This window comes from Maylandia zebra, linkage group LG14 (genome assembly GCF_041146795.1).
Source record: "Maylandia zebra isolate NMK-2024a linkage group LG14, Mzebra_GT3a, whole genome shotgun sequence".
Taxonomy (NCBI): Eukaryota; Metazoa; Chordata; class Actinopteri; order Cichliformes; family Cichlidae; genus Maylandia; species Maylandia zebra.
In genome coordinates this window covers 20,826,235-20,845,678 of record NC_135180.1, presented here as the reverse complement: position 1 = coordinate 20,845,678, position 19,444 = coordinate 20,826,235, and the positions used below count along the sequence as shown (strand labels likewise).

General features: G+C 40.1%; 1 protein-coding gene across 2 annotated transcripts in view; it reads left to right on the top strand.

Moving 5' to 3' along the window:
• Nucleotides 1-19,444, top strand: part of limk1a (LIM domain kinase 1a) — a 54,850-nt gene that overhangs the window by 9,642 nt on the left and 25,764 nt on the right. Inside the window, exons 1-2 of one of the 2 annotated variants that reach the window (XM_004543775.5) lie at nt 6,260-6,415; nt 18,636-18,774. In XM_004543775.5, coding sequence (XP_004543832.2) covers nt 6,327-6,415; nt 18,636-18,774 — 228 coding nt within the window. In that variant the 5' untranslated portion in view covers nt 6,260-6,326. Of the gene's footprint in view, nt 1-6,259; nt 6,416-18,635; nt 18,775-19,444 lie in introns of those variants that run through there. The other variant, XM_004543774.5, reaches the window with a different exon arrangement.

The following is a 19,444-nucleotide window of genomic DNA, read 5'->3' as shown; positions in this document are numbered from 1 at the left end:
TTGGCCGAACGGTGTAGCTGTCATCAGTTGGATCGGCTTACATTCAAACACACTCGCAGTGCCTCCACTGGTCACAGGTGGCACAGTGCAGCTGTATCTCATCTACAGTGCAAAGAATTTGCATGGAGACCTCTTCTTGGTCATTGTTAACGGGCATCACATGTAATCAAAAAGCCACATTTCACTGATAGTAGCTTTTAATAGTTGCACTGACTCAGCTTTATTGTCTATTGATTTTGACCGGCTGTAAAGGTAGTAAATGTCCAGCTGCGTTTTCGAGTCTTGCCTGTTTTCGTCAGTTCATCCGAGCTGGTCAGTGGGTTGGCTTGAAACTCAGCTCTGAGTGGGTCATTAATGATTTCCTCCTGGCCAGATATCTGAATGGGAAATCTGAGGAGGGCATCCTGGCGAAGGGTTGAGTCCACAATGGTTTGTGGTATCTATATGCACGGTGAGCACAGATAGGGAGTTACAAATGACTGAGAAGGGCTGCTGCAGGTTTCTGTGCATGCTTTTTCCACCCTGACTTTTAAAGTAAAAGCACTTTTACTTGTGTTATCTGCTGTCAAGAGCCTCGTGTAGCTGATTCAGACGTGAGCTCTGTGTCAGCTCCATCACACTTGTTTGAGGTGTCAGATATCAGCTTGTAGCTTTCAGCCCTTCTGCTCCTCCACCATGTAGTGATGCTACACACACCAGAACTGTTGAATTAATAACAGGAGAGAAGCTGTGTGTGTGATGGAGGTCTGTAAAAAGAGAGTTTTCCCCCTCGAGAGCACAAATGGATAGAAATTAGAACAGGATCTTCAGAGAGAAACAGATTTCCATGGTAAATGAAGGTTGAACATTGGTGGGAAAGTGAGGAGTGGGACAGGGACTTTCTGGAGCTTAAATCCTAACCCAAAAAAGAAGTTTTCCTCTGAAAACAGCAGGAGCTAGGCTTCATGGGAAATCGCAGTCAGGCTCTCAGTATGAACTGTTTTTTTTTTTCCATTTACATCAAAGCTGAACTGCAAAACAACATTAATGCATCCACAATATTTATTCATCTATACTGATCTGAAACTTCCATTATGTTGATTTATTCAAACATGTTGGTTGTAATTTGTTACTCAGAGATGTGTGTTACAGGCTTTCTTTCTTAAATATGATCCACATGTTTGACTTTACGTCTGATGCCCATCCTGAAGCTAGCCTTCTCATTTATCTGGGCCTGTGGCCCCCTTGATCACCGTAAACAGACTGGCCATGACCTTTGACCTCACTTGCTGTACTTTCACGTTTTTCTGGCCTTTTTCAGCTTTATTTGATAGATACAGTGAAGAAAGGACAGGAAAGCAGGGTCAGATAAAGTCAAAGGGCTGCGGAGTCACATGTTGGGCCGGTCGCTTTCTTCCGTATGGCGTGTGGTCGCCTGATTAACGCACTGAGCTAAACCAGCACCCAATAAACAGTACTTTGATGAATAATAAAAACATTTATGGCGTTTTTAATGGCTTGTAGTTAATTTCTTGCTGCCCCGGCACTGAATAACCTTCACTAACGTTTCTCATTTTATCTTGTGGTGAGTTCACTAGTCCGACTAAAACATGCTGAACGTCTCAGTGCTTCATGATTTTTAATTATTCATTTATTCATTATATCTTAAAAGGACCATAACGAGTCAGAAGGCAGCGAGAGTCCCTTTGTAAATTTCATTGATTTGAAAACCTTAAATTTAGGAATTGAACAACTCCATGGAAAAATTGTGTGGATCAGGATCACTATGAAAGGAGTGCACCTCAAACTGCTGTGGCCTCTCTGATTTAGGGGATAGGTTGGTTTCTGCTCTTCGTCTGACACGGCCATGTGTTTGTCTTGTAGTCTGATTCACCAGCTTACAGTAAAGCTAAATAATGACTTTTCTAATTTAGAATAAAAAATAAAACTGCTGTAAAATGAGTTCATTAAATCAGATAAAGCTGAACTGAAAATCAATATTTATTTTTCCCTCTGAACACTCGACTGCTGCTGCACTTTCTCTCCAGTGCGCTGCAGCCCCTTGCTGCTCGCAATAAAACCATTTCTGCTTGACAATCAATAAGCTTCTGCTTATTTAGCACTTTAGATAAAATCCATTTCATTCATCGACCACATCTACACATGTGCACGTCTGATCACCTGCAGTGGGTTTTTTTTCCCTGATGCTGATAGTGCACAAATGCTTATGTGTTTCCACACTGTGTTATCAACAAACATGGAGCTTTTTATGATGGTTTAAGGAAGGATGAGTATACTTTAAGTCTGCTGCTCTGCCTGCACTGTGGGGCTCACACATTTACGTCTCCATCTGTCCTGTACGCTTACTCACATCTGCAGGACAAACATTACAGCCCTCGACGAATTTTAAAAAGCGCTTGAGATCGTTTATTGGTGGCAGCGCTCTGCGATACTCATTGTGTCAGTGACAGAAAGCATGAAGAGGCTGCAGTGACTCAGCTGCTTTCACCTGCAGATGAACTCTGCCTGGTAACAGAAGCTCCAGAATGTGACGGAGACTCGACGTCAAGTAGTGGCAGGCTGAAAGGACAGAAAACTGCCTCAGGAAAACAAAGTCGTTTTAAATAAAGGTTTGTTAAAGATTAAACAAGGATTTGACTAACAGAAAATACTGTACATCCTTTCATATACAGGGCTTTGCAGAAATCTTGAACGGTCCCTCATTTTTTAATGTTTTTGCTTGCAAGTTAGACTTTCTTGTAATTTTTTAAAAGTGGTCTTGAGCAGTAGTTCTGCAGGCTTTCCAAAGGTCTTTCAGAGTTTTTCCATTGGAAATTGTCTGCTTTTTCACTCATGTAAGTCCTGTCCTTGTACCTGAGCATTTTTAGAGGAATTTCCTTTTTGTTAAGCAACTTAACACTGATCATTCAAGCTTATAAAAGGCACCTCACTCAAGAATTAAGCAGTGTTGTGTCCACACATAACAGACAACGTGGCAAAGAAGCTATTTTAAACTGTATCTTTAGACACGTTGATACTGGCAGCCTGTGACAAAAACACAAGTTTGTTTCCATTCTTTTCTATTGAATCAGGTCATCTTGACCATGTCTCCAGACCTAAAAGCATTTAGTTGCTGCCATGTGACTGGGTGACTAAACATTTGTGTTAATGTCTTGATGCATGATCAATCATCTGGGTAAGGAAATCCCAGAAAACTGATTCTGTTCATCTAGACGTTGCGTTCTTAGTGGGAGTACAAAACCAGTTGTACCTAATAAAGTGAGTGCTGAGTGTATACTCACACAGAAATCTGATAAGGAATAAGACACAGGAAACGAGACAGGGCTGAACACAATCAATGAAGTGAAGACACAGAGGAAGCAAAAATGAAACAGGCCATCACAGAGAGCAAACTACAAAGTAAGACAAAGGATGCTAATCCTAGCCCAACCCGCTATAACAAGAAAACGTGTAATAGACACGCCGGTCCCCTGTGTCCATTATACGAGAATGCAGAATTTGCAGTAAGCTACAGTAACAGCAGTGGGAGCTATTTTATTTCACGCCAACATGAAAATAATCACAAGTGGGTGTTTGAACAGACATTATTAAGACATTTACACTTATACACATATTAGCCCCCTAGCTTAATCGTTTCCGGCCCTAGAATTTACTTAAACCGTTTTTTGCTCACTACAGACTTTGTATCTCCCCCTGCTGGTAATGCAGTTTTTGCCTAGCCTCAGTACAAAGTATGGGCAAGGAAGCACCCAGGGATAAAGGGGGGAGGGCAATGACAACAATCTTAAAATACTAGACACCTGAGGCCTGTAACTATGAAGCAATATTTAATGAAGTTACCCAGGTAACTAGAATTAATCCTCGGTTTTGATCATGTTAATGTGGGTCGTTTCTCACTGTGGTATTTTGCCATGGTAACTCATGCTGCTGTAGAGCATTTCTGAAAGATCCCTGAGACTTTGGTGCATGGTGAGTAGGGAGAGTTTACATTTTTTTAGTACTATTCAAAGTTTTTGTGTTTCCCCTGAATCTTCTTATATGTAACCATTTCATTTTTGAAATAAATTTTTTGAAAGCAAAAATATGATGATCCCAAAACAGAGCAGCTATCAGTACTTATTGATCCCATATCAACTTCACACATAGTCGAAGCCTTTGTTTGATTTTTTTTCCTTACACCACCGAGGCTGCGGTTTAAAGAATAAAAACTGAAATAGTCTTTTAAAGCCTAATTTAAAGAAACACTTGATGATAATCCATCGGATTATCTCATGTGTTAATGATAGAGTTGTTGGACTGACAGTCAGCGTTTTTGCCCGCTATCTTTCCTGGCTTCAGATAAGCTAAACTGTCTTAATGTAGCCGCTTTTTGACAGCCTCATTGGACAAAGCACTTAAAGTGCACACATGTTCATTCAGTGCTTTAAATATATGGTGCTCTTTCTTTCATGTTGCTGCTTTCGGTCAACCTGTTTAACCTATTAATATTGGAATAATAGTTTCATTTTCCTTTGTGAAATCAGCTGCTCTGCTGGCATCACCCCCGCTTCCATGTGAACATGCAGGGGACACCCTGGGTTAACATACAGAGCAGATAACCGATTACTGGATTGCTAATCTTAGGGTGAGTGACTCCAGATAACAGAAATATACCCCAGGTATGCTGAACTCACAGACCTCAGAAAACACAATGACAACTAACCCCCAGAAAAATCTCATTAAAATACTAATACTATAAAATATTGAGGAGATTAGAGCAGTAATCCTAATCCTAAATAACAAAAAAGAAAACTTAAACAGAAACTGAAACTTGAATAATTCTCTAAGTGTTCAAAACCACAACAAATCACACAAAAGCTCTTTTACTGGAATCAATAAAAAACTGAGAAAATGAAACCAAACAGAAAACACTTCCCAAAATAACACTGAAACTCCAAAAATCCCAAACATGCACAATAATTCTGTCAAACAAATGAAATGTGTGGAAAAATATAGCAGCAGAAAAGTAAAACTTGAAGCGCGAGTGTTGCGAACTTCTTTTGTAAGTAAATTACTTCACTAAATCTTTACCATGTAAGCTTATTAGCTGCCTCTAAAGTGCTGATGGAGCTCTAACTTATGGGGGCTTGTTTACGCTGCTGAATATATATACTTTTTTTTAAACTATTTTACTATTTTTATATTTTTTCCTCAAAATTTGGGGTTATGTCAAAATTCTGACTTACTCAGAGGGTTGAATCAAAATTATTATTAGACATAATAAAAAGATATGACTTATGGATGCGGTGGGGGGGGGGGGGGGGTCTGTGGCAGACACAAGCTTCATTCATCAGGGCTTCCACAATGAGGGGCTGACCAGTGAGCAAGCGGTAACTAAACTTTCAAAATAAGAGCATGGCAATTGTTTCCTTAAAAACAAATGAATAAAAAAAATGCTAACCTGTTTCTGTTTCCTGCAGGAACAGTAATTTGTTAACATGATTATGTGCTGAAGGTAATTTGATGTGTGGACTAACTGTGACTGATTCTATTTCTGAACTATCTCAAACATATGTTGATTGGCTGATATCAGCTTATCACTAAAGACTCTGCTGTCTGACTGGTTTGAATGTGGTTACTGTGGAAGCTTGTCTCCACCGCTCAGCCAGCGTAAGTCAAAACTTTAGGTTATTATCTCAAATTTGGAGTTAGTTACCTCAAACATTTGGACTCCAAACTTATGGGAAAATATCTCCAAATAAAGAAATAAAATTGAAATTTTAAGTTACTAAATGAGACGATGACCTGAAATTTTGAATTGGGTGGCATTTTTTCCCTCCTTTTTCTGGGTTAGAAACTAGCTTCAACGGGTTGCTGATTTCTCTGTGAGTAAGGTTACACCTTGCTCAGGAGCTGCTTCCTCTCTTCACCTCACCCCATCCTTCATAAAACGAAGCTCTCTGGTGCTCCTGTGAAGAGGTTGGTAAATCTAATAGTTTGAGAGGCCGTGGAAGGGTTTAATAGATGATGGATAAGAGGAAAATTTCATTTGCTCCGCCACAGCCTTTAAATGTATTGACGAGTGCAGGAAATTTGCCTCATGAAGTTTCAACAGAAGAAATGAGCTGCTGCGAGGAAGGCAGGGCCACTGTGGGCAAAGCCTCTGCTGTCACAGGGTCGAGTCTCCCAGAGGACGAGAACAGGAAGTGGCTGATAAAGAAGTGTGACCCTCTCTATACACAGCTGCACTCAGAGAGGAAGCAGAGGAAGGGAGAGACACTGACGCTTGTGACAGCGAGGCCGTGAAGCCGGGCGAGCTTAGTGAGTCAAACATCAGAGCTGCTGACATGAGTCTGTCTTCGGACTGTCTAAACAACGCCTTTGCTCCCTCGGGTGACATGTCAGCAAAGAAGCAACACAGCAGGCAGCCCAGAGTGTGAGTGCACCCATCAGTCTATGTTTATAGATGATAACAATGATGTTTGAGCTGCTGAGAGCGAAACAGAACTTTAGCTTGGATGTAAGTCGTGCTCCGAGCTTATTCGAAAACTCTTGTTTAGTCCAAAGTACTAAACAAGTGTAGAACTTTTTGTGGACTTTTTGTTCTGGCTGTCTTTTTGTTGGTCTTATTTGACAGTGTTGCAGTTTTCAAAACTTTATTTAACCCTATTGACCTTGACAAACCATTATTTTCCAAGCTGATGAAGTGTTTAAAGTATAAAATATATAAAAACTGTTTAAAGGAGGATGTTTCTGTTGGACTAACTGTTCAAAAGTGTACGCGACCATCGTCAAAACTAGAAATCTTCATTTTCGCATTATAAATCATTTAAAAAATAATTAAATGATTAGACTAATTAACAGGAACAGATTAATGAAAAATGTATTTGCTTAATTCTGTCAAAAAAGTTGGACTAAGAATTGAGTTTATGGCTAAATTTGTCCTAAAAAGTAACTTGTAACTAGTGATTATTTTCACTATGGATTTATTTACTGGTAATATATTAGTGACTTATTAATATTCTCATCTTTATATATATTTTTTTCTTGGTGCAGCTCAAAACCCAATTAATTATTAGACAAAAAAAGGCAGTAAACTAACCCCAAAGAGAAAGTGTGGTGGTTGGTTAGGAGTGTCTTTCACTTTCTCTGTGCTGGCATGAAAAGCAGCACTAAGTGTATTCTGATATGCATGAACTATGTTCCTTGTATATATTCTGACCAACAGTCTTTAGGAATGCACTTGAGGGTGATGCAGTAACTGAAATTAACTCATTTCTCTTAAATGATCTCTCACTTCTCCAAAGTGCCGGCACACGTCAGTCCTCGGTGTCGTTCACACTTCCGTCTCTCTGGATGCAAAAGCCCCTGAACTTCCTGACTTCCCTCTTTTAAAAGTGCCACCATGAATCAAACGCTGCTGTCCCACATGTGACTGACACCGCGGGCTCAACGTCGTTGTTTTTTTTATGGGATAGACGTGCTTACGTCACCACCCTCGAGCAAAGTCGTGTGTTTTTTGTGAGTCACGTACTAGATGAGAATGCACTTTCTGGGCTTAGCACATTTATTTATTTTTTGGCTGTTTGTGTCTTAGAAGATAATGTAAGCATTATCCAGAACAACCAGGCACTCTGAGGGGACACTCAGTCCTCTCATTAACAACAGAGATGACGGTGGGCTGAGCCCTAAGACGCTGGTCAAACTGGGAAAATAAAGTCAGTTTCGATGGTTGTATATTTAATTTTATGATTAGTTTTTCTCTGTGAAAGAATTAACTATTATACTTACTCCGATGCTCTGTTCTGTTAAGTCTGTTTTCATATTTTTTTCACCGTGTTTGCTTCTCTAACAAAGACGTTTGGTGATGCAACTTATTTTTTGTCAAGTTTTTCTTCCAATATTTACTCAAATTGTATTGACTTCCTCTTTTGAGGAAATAGAAAGTCATTACTTGTTTCCTCTTTTACGAACTTGAGACTATCACAGGAAGTTCTTAGGTGTTAATGTGGTAGTTCTGCAGGATATTGGACAACATTTAACATTTCCTGTGTTGTTTAATGGTCGCAATTGTAGCTTTTGAAAATCTAGAAAAACATCATATGAGTCTCCTTCCTCTGCCTGCACCTCGTCAAATTCATATCTGGAGTTCATGCCGGCTGATAATATTTGCAGCGGGGAGGAAAAAGTCGTCCTGTGTGACGGGTGTATTTTTATTAATCGCCTTTTTCCCAGCTCTAACCTTTGGCACTCGCTCCTGTGCTTTAATCACACTTTAAAAATTCAATTTTGTTCTGTTTGGAGGAGATGGAGTCCAGACTTAAACCCTGAATGGGATTAAAAAAGATGAAGAATATTAAAGTCCACATTTTGTCACTGTTGAAAGAGTCCTGCCAGTTTCATATCTGACCTTCATCATTTTACAGGGACAAAAAATAAGCTAAGCTAAGCTCACAAGAATAACGATGTTCTAGTTTTGCAGCATGATTGTGTTGAGAACAGCCCATTAATAGTTCAGCATGTAGATTAGTTTGAAAGCCAAAAAACTTCACATCCTACACTTCAAATATTTTAGCAGTTGTTAACAGGAGTGTAAAAAACAATAGGGCCCAAACTAAAGTTTACCTAAATGTCCGGGCAGTAGCAGCATTGTTTTGTTTTTTCCTCCTAACAAAAATCATTTTCTTTCAACTTTCAACTCTCACCCGCCTGTCCACACCCACCTGTGATGCCTTACCCACACTACCGTCTGTTGGGGGGAAAATAAAACTGCCATGTGACGCAGTAGAGGACTCTCTGACACCAAACCAGAAACAACGACACGATTATGTGATTAATGAGTCCACAAACAAAAACACAACTGTAACAATAAAGTCACATACATCATAGACAAAGACGAGACAAACAAGTAAATCCTTTTAAATGAAGTGTGCATGTGCTGGTAACTGTATGTTTACTCTGCTTGAGTCTCATAATGTATGATTAGAAGGGGGAGCCAAGAAGGGCACACTTCAGGTTCAGTAAAGTGGAGCAGCATCAGTAACTGGGTTGATTCTGTCTCAGTTTATCAAGTTTAAAATATTCCAGGGGAAAGATACACCTTCTATAAGGAATTATGCAAAATTTCAGGTCCCTATTGTCCTAATATAGCTTTCTAAATTATACATTGAGTTGGTTTATCAGTATTATTATTATTATTATTAATATTAATATAGTTATATGTTCTTTAAAATTGTCTAAATCAGGTGAATTGCTTCACAGACAGTTTGAAACCAGAAAAACACATTTAACTTCAGTGTGATACTTTCCTGGTATGACACCATGTACCAAATCTAAATCTGCTTATGTTTAAGGCTGGTTAAACGAGAGAGAATGTCATCACTATGTGCTTTTGTTTATGAGAAGCTGTAAACAAAACATTAGTCGCCTACCTGCAAATTTGTGGTTTCTGCAGGCCTCCAAATCTGCAAACATTCAAATATGTTCCATGCAACAAGCCTGAGAGTCCACATTCACAGAGCCATGGTACCAGATATTTGCCCTAAAAGATTAGCAGTGGAGAACTAGCTAATGATTTTTTCTACATGTGCAAAGTCCTCCAAATTTTAAAGTGGCATCTCAGTTAAACCCATGCTAGAAAAATGCATTTTGAGAACAAAATTGATAAGAATTTTGCATAAATCCTATTAAAAGTCTTTGTGTTTTTTTTTAATAGTGGTCCATGCAGTTGTTGATAATTCAGCAAAATAGTCTGGTGTGTGACTCACCTGTCCAACCACATAACCTCATACTTTGAGCTCATAGCATTGGTTCTCATGATTAATGCTAACAGTAAGTGTCCGGATAAAGCTTTTGTAGTGAGGTACTGTTATAACCACTGAACAATTCACTGGTTTCATTTCATGTGTTAGTGTTTAAGCTTGGAGTTGGTCTGTAAAAGAAACCTGCTACTGAATGAGACCTACTAAACAGCTCTCCCAAAGCTCCCAGATACCTTTTATCATCTTCCTCGATGGAACAAGTGAGACGGCCAGCGAGCCGACTGCACTGACAATCGGTCAGTCTACATGGCTTAGCAGTCACAAAGGAAACTGCTGCCGTGCACTCCATTCACTCACAGTCTGCCAGAGCTCCTGTTTACCAGCTGAATAGACCGCCGGGCCTGGAATAAAGAGTCTCTCCCACGGGCTGAAACACTTGTTCAGCAGAGTTGAGCCTCAGGAGGATGTCATTATATTTACTGTTTAAAATGCACAGCCCGCTCTCCTTGGCTGGTTCTCAATTCCTTAAGAGTAGCAGAAAACATGAGGGGTCAGCGTGAGTGTGGATGCTGCTGAGTCTGCCAAGGTCAGGGGAGCGGGGTGAAGCCTGATTGGCTGCGCTGATTTCCGGGTACCACCCAATAGAGTGAGACTGAAGGTGAGCAGAAGGTGATGAGGTAATGCCTGGTTTTTTATGAGAGAGGGTGACATCATCGTTGTGGCATTTTGCGTTGCCGTGGAGAAGGAGGAAGGGGGAACCAGGCAGGGGGAGGGCGCGTGGGAATGGGCCTGATGAATGTGTCTGTGCTGTGTGTTAATGTGTAAAGGCTGACTGAATCAAAGAGTCCAGCTCAGACAGAAAAAAGTCCTCATAGTCAGAGTTTTAACACACATGATCCTTTTATGTCACTGACATGTTGAACATCCTCCTTTCCTTCCTGGGAAAATATCAGGAGTGGAAATTTGGCTCCAGACCAGCAATCTAATCTATTTATGTCTCCTTTGAGGGGCGTCCCCCAGACAGTCGTTTCCTCAGCTTGACTTTCCCCCCTGTGTGTGCATGTATGTGTGTGTGAGACCACCCCTCCGTCTCAGTGCTCCTTTCTCTTTTGCCTGAGGTTGATTTGAGCCTATCCTCCACACACAGTAACAACAGCTGAGTGCTCACTCTGGGGTTTTTGCACAGTAGGCAAATTTGTTTCTATCACCGTCAAATATCATACACGTTTGATGTCCGTTGTCTAATTCTTCTAGATTTTTCTGGGCAGACGGGCAGACCTGTTTATTGGCTTATTGATCATAGGTACTCTCAGCATTTCATCTGTCTTTGCTGATAGAAGGAAGATGGATGTCCTGAGCTTGACTCGGATGATGGAAGATTTAATAATTGATGAAGAGATGCTTGTGTGTGCTGGTACGCGCGTGCGTGTTTGGGAGGTGCAGCAGTCCTATACACACATACTGTTTCCTTTTGAGCCCTCCCGTTTCCTGTAGCCACCTCAGCCTTCACCTCATTCAATGACCTGTGGTTATATGTACACACCCACACACAAAGACACATCACAAAATGCTGACCAGGACCGGGTGGGCGGCGGTGTTTGTGTGGGAGACTTGTTTGCTTTTACTTCACTGCGAGGCGTTCGAGTCATCAGAGAATAAAATCTAAGACATGTTTTCACGTACTAGCAAGTTAGCTCAAACTGAGGCGATAGTACTTGCATATATTTAGAATATGTAATATGGGAATTTATTGGTGTATATTTTAGTCAAGAAAAACTACAGGCAACATATCCAAAACTGTGCCGTTCCAGCTTCACAAATGCAGCCCTTTCTTTCTTATCTCACGTTGTATTCAGTGATGGTGAGCTGAGCAGACTGGTTCAGTATGTCAGGCTAGTCTATGGGCAGTTAAATGGCATTTTATAAACTTATTTAAATTAAGCCTTTAAAAAAATCTTGAGGTTACTTACTACTTTAAACTTGATGTCTACTTTGATTACATGTGGGAGAAAATAATTGTAATCTTGCTTCCTTTTGTATTTGCTACAGTGCAGATTTATATTTACGAGCACAAAGCTCTGCATGTCAGTTCAGCCTCGCCATGACAGCTGAAATAATGTGGACATTTATCCCCAATAAATTATTCATTGTCTGTCTGCGCGTCTGCTGTGTATTCCTGATTGACGCAAACCTGTAGAAGTGCAGGAAATTCTTCTCGCTGTTGAATTATCCTGTCTTTTTGAGATTTATTTCTTCCTTTAGTATGAGAAGTGTTAAAATTTTCCAGAGCCCAAGTGAATGTGTTTAAGTGTCCTGCTAAGCAGTCCAGAACCCAAAGATACTCCTTTTTTAAATTTTGCTGTGAGATGAACAATGTATTCTCACAACCTGCAAACACGAAATATTTTTTCAATAGTGCACTTTCCTTGACAAGCAACTTAAACAACAGATCAATCTAAATATTTGTGGATCAATTTCCCTGCAAATTGGCTAATTGACAAGAAAACTAATTTAAATAAACTAATTTAAATAATTTACTAACTAATCATTGCAAATCTGATAAAAAGGACTGTTCAAAAACTCCCAATATAGACACAGACTTAATTTAATCCAACGCTGGGTAGATTCACTTCACCGCACAAGAAAAAAATCCAAAAATCCAATGATTGGTCTGTTTTTAGTTTAATCACTGCTAATTAAAAAAGCAACTTTAATTGGTTTATCCTTTCAAATTTCATGTAACATTGATATTTTCATTTTAATATAACGGAAAATATGATGATTAATGAAGTTTGATCAACTTAATTATTCTAATTTTACTTCAAAGCCACATAAATAAATACAATGTGGTCTGTTTACATGTTGAAATGTACTGTGTGTTATTTCAGATGAGATGTGTTCAGTCACATCTGTGTCGTCTTGTCTCATTCATTGTGTTTACATTTCCAATTGAGTCAGTCAGAAGATACATGTCTCTCCATTCATTCATTCATTCATTCATACCAGCTGGACAAGCTAATCACGTTAGGTATCGACCCGGGTCAGGCTGTCATTGTGACGAACAGATGAAGAGTCATTCACAAACATATTACATCATAGAGCTGTCCAATGAGATCATCTGATCCATCACTGATAGCGTTTCAGCACATTTAGCAGCATGTTAGTCCTACATGCACATTTATGGATATGTCGTGTATCAGAATGGAAACATTTTATATAAATGCACTGATTCAAGCTTCTTTTTTTATCTAGCCAATTTGGCCATTATAATGAAAAATGCAAAAGAAAGAGTCTTCTCAAATCCAATGTTGTAGTTTTGTTTTCTTGGATATTTCATAATAACCATAAAACATATTTGCAGTGTGCATCAGAAAGAACAGAATGAACTGAAATAACCTCAGAAGTTTGATTTTGAAGTTTCGCACATTTTGTCAACAACTTCATTCCTTTTTTTTCTTGTTTAACCAAACCAGCCCATTTTTCTATTAATATAGCTCAATACTGCAATCTTAAACAATGTTTCCACACAGTTATAAGAGATATTTGTCAATCCAGTGAAGATTCATGTTTGTTGAGCTTGACTAAAACCTTAAAAAACTTACAAAATACAGAATTCAAAAAACTAATTTATTCTAACATTTCAATATTAAGACTGTTCTCTGACCAGAAAGAAGTGGTCAGGGTTAACCTGTCATAGACCTGGACATACCGGTAGCTTACAGATCTTAAAAAAATGAGACTTAAGCCTGCATTCTTCATAATGGGCAGCAGGGGGCGAGTCATCTATCTGTCTGCCCATATTCACTCACTGGCCACATTAGGTACACCTTGCTAGTACTGATCTAGACTCCTTTTTTCCTTCAGAGCTTCCTTAATTATTAATGGCAACAAGGTGTTGGAAACATTCTCCTGAGATTTTTGTCTGTACTGACAAATCTGCAGCACAAATGTGCTCCATTGGATTGAGATCTGATGACTGTGGAGGTCATTTGAGTACAGTGGCCTCATTGTCATGTTCAAGAAATAAGTTTGAGATGATTTGAGCTTTAAGACATGGCGTGTTATCATGCTGGAAGCAGCCATCAGAAGATCCTTGCACTGTGATCATACAGTCTGGACATGGTAGGCTGTAGCATTTAAATGATGCTCATTTGGTACCAAGAGACCCAAAGTGTGCCAAGAATATATCCCCCACATCGTCACACTGTCACCACCATCCTGAATCATTTATACAAGTCAGGATGGATCCATGGTTTCATGCTGTTTACACCAAATGCTGACCTTACCATCTGAATGTAGCAGCAGAAACCGAGACTCATCAGACCAGGCAAAGCTTTCAATCTGTAGTGGCTGCTATTCGGCTGCTATAGTCTATGTTGTGTAAAACTTAAAGATAGAAGATTTTGTCTGAGCACAAATGCCTCAACAGACACTGAGTAACACGTGATGGCACTTGGATAGAGAGCAGATGTTTGTGGAGGAAGGTGAGGTGAGAGGCAGGGTAAAAAAAACTGCCTCCTTTTGACCTGGAAAAGGAATGTATTCCTCTTTCAGATACTTTCAGCTAATTCCACCAGGGATCCGAGCAGGAGAGGGGGAACAGTTGCAGATTTACTCACTCCCCTCCTTTAATCTCAGCTCTTCTGTCATTGGTTGTTTCTTCCCCTCTGAGATCCAGCTGGCATTCATTGTGTCTAAAACCTGCTCTGCCCCCTCTCATTGGTCTGTGGGAGTTAGTTATGTCTGTGCAGCCTGCATGTGCATTTCTTTACCCCTGCCCCTTTTCTAGTGTTTGTCAGGTCATTGTAACTTAGATTAAGTGAACCATCAGCACTGCTTGTATTACAGTAAAATATATATTGTTTTATTTTAATTTTTCCCCTACAGTGAGGAGTTGTCAGAGCTCAGCAGGGTATGAGAAACTGTTAAGCTCTCTACTAGTTAGATTTTTGGAGCATCATAGCAGAACGGGCAGAGGCTCTAACTGAGTCTTTCACACTGATAATCCTCTTACACGTCAATGCCACCACACCCCCAAACACAATCACACAAAAACACCAAAAGAGAGCCAACAAATACACATTAACACACTATTTTTTTTTATTGTAGTGGGGCTTTTTTCCCCCTCCACGGGAGTCTTGGGTTGTAATTCAGCTTTGCTGCATGTCTGCTTTACCTCAGAGATAAGATTTTTGTGCTGAAGGCAGAAATTTTGCAATCTCCTCCTGGGAGGCACTAATGTATTCACTCATATCTTTAATACGCTGCTACCCCTCAGGACTACATGGAGACAAATTTCAGAAAGTAGCAGACCCACTGAGCTTTACAATGACTCCTAGAATTGCATGCGTCCCACCCAGGTATGACTTTGCCTCAGCAGGACCTCTCAGGATGTGTACGTGTGAAGTGATAGACAGTTATTGAGGGGCAGAGAGCCAAGACAGCCGAGTAGCTCCTGGCTCGGCACTGCGGACGTCTTCCGAAAGCCTTGACCCACTTCAAAGTCTCCTCCTCCCCCCTGCTCACCCAGACGCGCTGCATACTGAAGCAGCTCTGCCACAATCTGCTGAGCTGCAGTGAAGCTCTGCATGCGGACACTGGGGAGACTGAGTGTGTCTGTCTAATAAATAAATTGCATGTGTGTCAGTATGTGCTGCAAGGTCATGTGAAGGTGAAAGGCCTCGGGGAAAGTCACAGAAAGTTGCTGCTTCTGCTGAATATATTAATGAGTCTCTCAGTTTTTACTCTAGCAAACATGGACAGGTATTCAGCAAAGTGAGTAAGAATCCTTAAAGTGCAGCAAAGAGAAAAAAAGGGAGGGGATGCAGAGGCTGCACCACATTTCAGCCCTCTGCAGAAAATCCTAGGAGCTTTAATTTTTTGGGAGGGGGATAAATGATCAAAACAATTTCCTTTTTTTTATTGTGTTTTGCAAACTAGAATTCAAACCCCTAGATAGTTCATTTAAAAAAAGAAATTAACAAGTCTGCATAAATAAAAAAAAGACAACCAGGAAATTGGAGACATCCTTTTCCCCAACCACCGCTCAATCCACATGTCCACCACACAAGTCCTACAGTACTTCCTGCAGCTGTTGTGTAGCTCTTTTGCATGGCATAAGGTCCAGCAACAAAGTGCTCACCCAGCCTTAGTAACCCTGTCCCAGTCAGAGTAAGTAGTCCTTGTTTCTTCCTTCTTTCGTAGTAGTTGCTCTTACTCTAACCCCTCACCTAGAATCAACTTGTATTATTCTGGCTCAGGGATAAAGTCAATTATGCTCCAGCTTCTGAATCCATAATATGTTTAGAGCAAGCAGCCCTTGTTTTAAGCTGCCCTGAGCAGAGATGAGCCCAGACGGCCAGCTGATGGGAGGCAAGCTCCGCTGGGAAGGACCAGAGATGCTCACTTAGTCATGGATGCTAGACGCACTGATTTAGACAGATTACAAACAAGCACTCACAGTCTGTAAGCACGTCAGCAGTGTACTACCTCACCAATGCATTATCACATGCATGGGGGATTAGCACACATTTTGATTTATGGACACATGCAGAGCTATTGTGCCTACAACTTTCACAAAGTCATGCAGTGTGGAGAAAAAAAGCAATTGTTTTCTGATCGGCTGGAAAATCAGGAGGACTCAGCCTGTTTTTTTATGGACATTTCTTTCCCAGTTGTGTGTTCAACAAAAGTCTGACCCATAAGAGATTAACACACTATTCCCATAGAATTACTTTTCTTATCTGCCATCAGTTACCAGGAAAACACCTGGACTTATTTTGAATGTCACACTCACATGTGTATCAGTCTGTACTATCTGCATTGTAGGTGAACTTGGAAGTTGTGTGTCTCGTATCTGTCTCATTGTCTATCACCATACAAACAGCCTTTTGTCTGTTGCCGTCTCAGCTGCCTTCTGTCTGTCATCATCTGATGTCTATCAGGGTGACTGACTGGTTTTGCGATTAAACTCTGGTGATATACTAGCTCTAGAGATAAGGATGTTTTTTGGGCTCGCTATCAGACCGTCTTCTTAGTAACTGGTGTAGACTCAGGCTCAGAAACCATACCACAACACTGGCTTATTTTCAGACACTCAAACGGGAGCAGCCTGATGACAGAGTGTTTTGTTGTGTGTATGTCTGTGTGTGAGTGTGTTTGTGTGTTTTAAATTCATGTTAATAAAATAAATACATTTAAAGTTATGTAGGGTAATGAAAATTTGCATGTTGTCTGGTTGAAGCATGTATTCTTGTGAAATCTGTATATACAGTGATGGTTCCTTTCCAGGTGTACAAGCTGCATGTTGCACAGGGACTAAAACACCCTTGCACCATCAGAGACACAAGCTTTTCAACTGAGTGCTGATAACAAGCTGGATGGTCCTGCTTCTGGATCACGTTCTTTTTTGCATCATAGAACTTTAATCTGCAATTGCTGATTGTACATGAAATGTACTCACAGACGATGACTTCTGGAAATCTTCCTGAGTCCATCCAGTGATTTCCATGCCACTTGAGTATCCCAAGATCCGTCATGTTTCCAGTATTGGTTTTTGGCCTTGCACCATGCACTGGGGATTTCTCGATTACTCTGAATCTGTTGAGGATATTATGTGCTGTAGATGATGAGATATTTGTTCTTTGCAGTTTTACATTGAGGAACATTATTTTGAAATTGCTCCACAATTTGTAGACTCAATTTTTTATTTTTTATTTATTTATGAGAAACTCTGTCTCTCAAAGGTGCTCTTTTTATATCCAATAATGTTACCAATCTGTTGCCAGGTAACCTAATTGATTGCGAAGTGTCCCTCCAGCAGTTTCTTCTTAGTCCACACCGCTTACTTTTTCACCCTTTTGTTACCCCATCACAGCTTATTTTTAACACCTTACTGCCATCAAATTCAAAATGAGCTGTTTTTTCTCTCCCTAAAATGGTAAAATGTCTCAGTTTAAAAAAAAGTTTTCTATAATCTGTTGTGAATAAAATGTTTATAAAATTTGCATTCCTTTTTGTTGACATTTTACACAGCGTCCAAACTTTGTTGATATTGGGGTTGTGAATTAATCAAAATACGATAAAGATAACATAAGATACACTTTATTTATCCTATTTATTCTAGGTTTATGCTAGCTTACTAGGCTAACTTAGCCTAGCTTACTAGGCTACGTCGGTTGACGTAGTGTTTGCTCTGTTTATCGTTCATGTTTTCTATTTGCTGTGACTCTGTTTTGTTTTTCCAGTCATAAGCTGTGGGTTAATGTATTATCATTTGCCTATTGCGTGGTGTGTGACGGGGCCACGAAGGAACTTGTTATCGCTATGAAAACTATAATTTGGAGCTCTGCAAGGCGTCATTAGGAGGGTTAAAGTATGGTTTACAGAGAGCAGTACAATATTATGTTCTGTCAGCACAATAACAAGTCAATCTGCTGTGCACCACTTAACTTTCCTGGAGGTCTGACCTGCAGGTTGACTGAACTACTCAGGGTGCTGAAAATAACAGCTGATGAATCTGTTTATAATATTGATCAGCAGTAAATGATTTTACATGTAATTGTTTAATTCATCTGTTTTGTCTGCCCATTTTAAATATGAAAGCAAGGTTAGTTTATTTTATTTCTTTTTTTTTTATTAGAATATCGTAAATTGGAAAAACTTTTGGTTTGGTTTGTTGCAATTCAAATATTTCATTCTGGTTGTTGTATGTTTTTAATTTCTGTGTTGTCAAAAAGTTTAATTTACTTTTCCTCTTTTACGACTGCAAAGGGACTTGATCATCTTCATTATGTTTGGATTATTCATGTTTAAGGGAGCAGTGGTATTACTTTGTCTTTAATCTTCTGTTAAATTAATTGTTCTTGTGTCCGTTTCTGTCTCCTCTCCTGTTAGGTGTTGTGAGTGCAGCGCCTCGCTGTCCCACTGGTATTATGAAAAAGATGGCCGGCTCTTCTGCAAGAAGGACTACTGGGCCAAATTTGGGGAGCTGTGCCATGGCTGCAACGACCCGATCACCACTGGCCTCATTATGGTAAGAGGATCTGCCACTTAACTCATCACTTAGCACCCCCACGGTTCTTGGTTTGCCGATAAACCTTGAGTTCAGGCCGTGACAGACCCATACACACATCTGAGCCTGTATGTTTACAGCCTCACTGGCTGCTGTGCGCCAACAAGCGTAGATTTTAATAGGACATGTGCCAGACCTATAACTGACCCTGATGCCTTTGGCAGCTTAGAGAGATCTTCTTACAGACCTCCAGTGAAAGTCCGAGCTCTTGTTGTGACACAGGAGAGGTTTGAGTGCACAATAGATGTGGCCACAGTGCTGGAAAGCAGATAAACTTGGCTTCTGCTGATAAGTGCTGCTGCATTATAGAAAAGACAAGATACCAGCACCAAAAGAGACTTGTGTCTATTTGTTGATTAGTGATGGAATCACACACATTCAAAGCCTGGAGAGACTGATTAATATTGTATGTTGGTGTAATAAAATATGTTGTCTTTATATATCTGAGGGCCCAGTTTCCCTGCCAGTGCAATGCCAGCAGTAGCAGAAATGCAAATGGATGGCGGGTTTTTTTCTGATGTTGTTTTGTGCCTGTTTGCAAATCTCCTGGCGTGTTAACTCGTCGTTGCTGAGGTGGTTGGAGAGATGCAGCCAAGATGATATTTGGATGGTTCACACTGTAATTTCAGCT